At 49.5% G+C, this 6,000-nt stretch overlaps 1 protein-coding gene across 1 annotated transcript in view; it reads right to left on the reverse strand.

Annotated features, from left to right (window-relative positions):
- Positions 1-4,399, reverse strand: part of LOC133350544 (tetraspanin-15-like) — a 41,481-nt gene extending 37,082 nt beyond the window's left edge. Inside the window, exon 1 of the mRNA XM_061564975.1 lies at positions 4,000-4,399. Within this exon, the coding sequence (XP_061420959.1) occupies positions 4,000-4,107 (108 nt within the window). The 5' untranslated portion in view covers positions 4,108-4,399. The remainder of the gene's footprint in view (positions 1-3,999) is intronic.
- Positions 4,400-6,000: the final 1,601 nt, after the last annotated feature.

Here is a 6,000-nt window from a genome sequence, read left to right on the forward strand (position 1 = left end):
TTTGGCCCACCCCCTCCTTCCCCCTTCATCGATCCCCTTCAACTCTGTGAGTTAATTGTAAGGGGTGTTAAAATGGGTCTGAATGCATTGCTGGTAATTGCATGAAAACCTGGTAAAACACCGGTTACCAGATGGCCACACATACGTAAATATTTCTAGCGATGAACGTCACATTTTTACCGGAAAGATGAAGGGGGTTGCCATGGTGCTAATATATATAAGTTTAACTTATTTTGCACCAGTACGTAGCCAACCGTAATGGTTCGCACACTGGATGTGCAATCCAGAGGTTTTATAATTATTTACTCATTTATCCAGGAAAACCACGCCGACATTTTTGGTATTTTTAAGATGTTTCCGGCCAACTCATGAGTGTTCATACAAGCAGGAGGAAACTAGCGCACTCGGAGAAAACCCCACGCTCGCGAGGGGGCAACACACGATGCCCGTACAGCAAGAAACAGATGGCGATCAGTCCACTCGCTGCACCGCCGTCTCCTGGAGAGCCAGGGTATGGCACCTCGATGACGCCCCACCGGTTTGGGGGTTTCGCAACATTCGTGCGGTGATCTACCAACCCTGGATCACAGGCCACGTGCGTAGCCACCACCGCTGCCCGGTCAGTTGCAGCCTACCTTCGGAGTGTCTGTGTCCACACGGCAGTGTAAAATCGGTGCATCGCAGTCGAGGACGGGGGGGCTAGTGGCAGCGCGTTGGCAACTTGGTTGGAGAGTTTCATGGTTTGTATCCACCGGCCGCCCCGATTAATACTGCGGTGTGTAATAACAGTAATAATACTATGCACAATCTGCTTCACAGCAAAACGTTAAAGATCCCCTGATGTCATTATTCACAAGAGTAAGTCATAGTGTGTGTCGGCTTCAAGGTCCAAAGGTACCAATATCGAAAATTACACTGCAAATTACTCGATCGGGGTGATACACATATATAGCAGCAATCAAAATCCTCTCCAAAAATGCTGTTTAAAAAAATTACGTCTTCCCTGGTGCTATAAAGTAAACGTCGTTTTGCTTAAATTATGTAGTAAAACACGAACTTTTCACGACAATTAGTTTGCGAGAGAATTAGGAAAAAATAAAATAAAATCAACTAACACTACTTAAAACTCTTAACATTGTCAATTACCTTGAGTGCATAAACAATATTAACGCGAATTACATTTAATTACAAAAATACAACATCGGGGGGGGGGGGGGGGGAGAGATATACTCCACATCGGAGAAAATTAAATCTTAAACTACCCCTAGTGGGTAAAACGAATGTCCTATATGCCTACTGAAACAAATATAAGCCACTAATCATGAGTCATTGTGCACTCCTCATTTCACAGTCTCTAGACTTCTTTTTTACTACACATTGTAAATAGACTGGGCAGCCTCTAGAGCTTACAAACCTGGAAATCAATACTGTTATAATAAGAAGAAAGAGCCACCCGTGTAAGATTTATCATATCAGCACTGGTGTGCCCTTATAAACAGCAGAGGCTTATATAATCCTTAGCCCAAGCACCCTAATTGTTGAAACAGCCTCCGTGGTGCTGAAATATAAATCGAAATACGTGACACGTCCATGCAGCAGGATATCGATGCGGAGACGCAGCGTTTTGTTCACAAACGAGTTTCCATCATTACAAAGATTACTTTGACAACGACCAGTGGCTTGAAAGCAGCACAAGGCCATTCATGTGTAGTCATGTGTGGTGGATATGAGCGTGCTACATCCATTAATGTTGAAGGCCACGTGTTAATGGTGGTGATCCAGGAAGTAACTTGAAACCGTTTGATCGTCAAAGCAGAAGGGTGACGCAGTGGTTAACGCACTGATCTATAAATGCAGCAACCTTGAGTCTGAGACGCGCCCGTGGCTGACATGACGAAAACGACACTAAAACAACACTTTTTGTTTCAAGGCCCACTAAACTAAATATATATCTTTTCAGAAGAGACCTGGCCGCAAATGATAGCTCAACAAAGTGGCTTATCATCTGGACATTTATAGCTGCCAAATACTGTAAACGCACGTTTCTAAATGTGGACGGAAAAATCCGAGGGCCTGGAGGAATACCCACGTGACCACGGGGAGAGAGACACGCAAACTCCAAATACTGTATACAGCAGGCGTCAGGGTCGGGATGGAACCCACGACCTCCTGCATACCAGGGATGGGAACTAACATCTCGCCACCATGGCGCCCATTAGTGGCAATTGATATCTGAATCAGTCGTGGGCTCCTCCTCATAACTTCTCCAACCCAGTGACCAGCGTGGTGAAGTATGGACGACAAGTCCCATGACCAACACTGCGTGGGGGAGGTCTTCAGTCCAGCAGTGGACTGACAAATGGCTCTGCATTAAATATTTCGAAATTGCACGTATGAATGTTGAACTTCTTTCGCGCCGTACACAGCCAACCGTGCGAATCGGAGGTGCGGCAGGCTGTCTTTGCCCCCAGGTGAGTAGCTATCTCCCGAGAGCAGACATGTTTGTACCTGACGTACAGTCCAATGTGCCGATGTTGCCTCTCCACTACCCTGCTGGAGGCGTGTGGGGAACTCCGTTGACATAACTTAAACAAAGAAGGCATGGGGTGCTGTCACTACGCGTGACTAAGCACATCACTGTTCTCAATCGGTAAGACCCACCCCGACCACATTGTAACATCACGTGTTCATAGGTATTGCCTAACCCACGACGGATAGCTTTTAAACAAAAACAAAAGTAGATCGTGTCTTGCCAGGTTCACGGAATGGTGCTCTTCTTCATATTTCGTGCTGCGGGTGTTCGATGCAGAGCATCCAACCACATTGTCACATTATATGGTGCCCTCACTACCACCCCTGTGGTGTACACAGTATATATGTGCGCCAGTTTCAATAATTTAAGACTCCCATCCATCGCGCAAGTGAAAGCACCGCGTACAGTGACAATCGTCCACGGCTGTGCCCCACTCACACCACCACGAGCGTGCCACTCATCTGCGCGCGCGCGTGCCACTCATCTGCGCGCGCGCGCCGCCACTCTCATCAACGCAGGTGCGCGGCTCGGACGCACGGCTGTGCCACAACGCCAGCGGTGATGTGCCCACTGAACACCCAGAGCGGCAAGTGCGCGCCATCGCTGGGCCAAACGCGCACGCACGTGGCACCACCGGGAGCTTAGGGGGCCCCATGCATTTAGGAGGTACGCAAATAAATCTGTCAAAACTTGACCTGCCCCCCCTCTCTCCTCCCTGTACGCGCGCGTACTTTTTACACCCCCCCCCCACACCTGCGTGCATACGTACGCCTGACGCACCCCCCCCCCTACCCCGAATTCTATAGAACGGCCGATACGTAATCCACGCAGAAACGATCAAGGATTAATAATATTCACGTGTTTAAGCAAACAGATGGCCCACCGCCAGACTAACTCATTTGAAGGCCGATGTAGACAAATTAATATCGAGGTTGATGTAGACAAATTAATATCGAGGTCGATGTAGACAAATTATTATCGAGGCCTCACCCCCCCGTTCCCCATGCGTACGCACATTGTCAGTAGACCCCCCCCCATACGCTAGCGTACGCGTTTGGGTTAACCCCCCATCCCCCCATCCATGCGTACGCACTTAATTGATGGCCCCATAAGACGCCGCCGTGATGCTGTAAAGCATCGTAATGCGCCGGCGTCGCGGTGGGTGTGAGATGTTATCCCCGTCGCCTGGTCTACAGGAGGTCGTAGGTCTAAGTCCGGACCCTGACGCCTGCATTTTTGGAGTTTGCATGTTCTCCCCGTGGTCGCGTGGATTTTTTTTTCTCAGGTTTTTCCCCTCCACATTAAGAAACGTGCGTTTAGAGTTCTTTGGCTGCTTTACACATTTCCACATCGGACATTTTTCGTTCAGCGATCACTTGTGGCCAGGTCGCTTTTCAAAAAGAGCTCATACAGCTCGGTGGGCTTCACCTGGTAAATACAACAGTAGCAACAGGAGCAGAACTCACCCAGAAGATGACGGCATATGCGAAGAGCGCGTACTTGAGACATTTGTACGTGAAGGCATCGCAGCAACGCTGGGATGCAGATGGGTTCTCATCGTTCCCAGTCGCCATGGTCGCTCGGCAGAGGAGGTGGGGGTGGCGATGTGCTTGGGGCGGTGTGTGTGTGCGGGACTATAGGTCGTGGCACTCACGCGCCCACACACACACACACCTGTGTGCGGCTACACGGAGACGGCGGTTGTACGAAAACCCCCACCCTCTTCGCGTGCCCTGTTGTACCTTGAGCCCATCTGCCTGACCAATCAACCAACCAACACCTGGCCGGGCGGGGACATCCACCGTGGACTCCACCTCCTCTACGCCCGCGAGAGCGCAACAGGCACCTGGCGTTGCCAAATCACGCGCCCAACCCACTCACAACAATGCAACTCTCTTCACGATGGACCGGTTTTTCACGGGGCTGCCAGTGGGATAGGAGGAAATCCCGTGTATTCAGCTCTTCTCTTTCAACTCCATGCCGGATGTTAAGTCCAGCCCCCCGCGGGAGTTGGCCAGGGATGGGCTCTGGGAAACCTGGTAATGGCGCAGCCCTGCAATTTACTCGCTCACGTCCCTGTTGGCGGATGTGCGCCTCCAATTGAGGGAATTATGGGGAGCCGGTCTAAGAGGGTGCTTGGCATACTCTTCGACGCTGGTCAGACGTCTTTGAATATGTATTGGAGTACCCATTGTTTACACCACCAAAAAGACAAAGATGCCCGTATAACCTCAACAGACTATAGGAACAAGTGCTATTAGTGAGCACCTATGGAGGCCGGAACGGTACACGAGGGCTGGGTTGCCAGCACCACGCTCGGCCGCCTTTGTCTCCCCAGTGGCGATGTTTACACACCACATCAGGTACTCATTTGAGGCTGAGTCGACCTAGGGGAGGCCCAGGACCAGTTCAGATAATCGCCACTGGTGTTGGTCGTGAGCGGGAATCGAACTCGGGGGGCCGAATTTGTAGCGCAGTGTAGCGCTGACCGCTACATTACGCATTGTTCACACCACCACATGCCACCACACGTGACCCTGTTCGATCAACTAACTTTGTTACGGCTATTTAATACGAATGCAAATTATACATAGTGTGTTCGGTATATATATAGATATTTTATTATCTCTTATCTCATTTCACCATTGAGTGAATGAGACGCACAATAGCCCTACCCACACGGTGCATTCGGCTGGCATCGCTTTTGATGGAAAAAGAGCTGCGCTTGTAACTCCGCTAATCCTGCTGATAAAACAAAAATAACAAATTGCAGCCCTTTATTGTGCGTCGTGATGCCCGCGTATTCTCCAATGGGTGAGATTTACAATGTTAAACAACTCGGTCATTGTGGCTTCATAATCTCTGGCTTGGACGGGGACCCAGGCTGGCTACTGGGGATAGGGGTGCAACCGTGGAACGAGTACTGTGTGGCAATTGTGGCTCTGTCGGTTGATCTGACCAACATTTAAACCTGCCAATTTCAAACGTTCGATTGTTCAGGGATGTATGTATGTATGTATGTTGAACTTCTTTCGCACCGTACGTGGCCGACCGTGCCAATTTGACGAATTTGGAATGCCAGGGCGGACCTGCGAACATTTCAGGAGAAGAGAGATAAATACATATTCAAATACATCATCATCACCCATGATAAATTCACTGCTGGATGAAGGCCTCGCCAATATATTGGCCCCATCCTGAACGGCATGTGCTGTGTTCTACATCTCACCTCACTAAATAATGTAACACTTTATTGAACGTGAAGGTCAAGAGGTCATCATAACGAATGCCAGTCGATACCAACATCCTTTAACATTACCCGGATTTGTCGGCGAAGCAGTGGCAAAGTGGTTGGTGCACCGGATTATGAAGCAGGCGAGCAGAGTTCCACTCCTGGCCAAGGTTAACGTCAGTGGCGAATTATATCTGCGCCGATCCTGGGCACCGTTGACCAGAATACTTGAGAA

This window comes from Lethenteron reissneri, chromosome 34, assembly GCF_015708825.2.
Source record: "Lethenteron reissneri isolate LAM-NWPU_2019-01 chromosome 34, ASM1570882v1, whole genome shotgun sequence".
In the NCBI taxonomy this organism is placed as follows: domain Eukaryota; kingdom Metazoa; phylum Chordata; class Hyperoartia; order Petromyzontiformes; family Petromyzontidae; genus Lethenteron; species Lethenteron reissneri.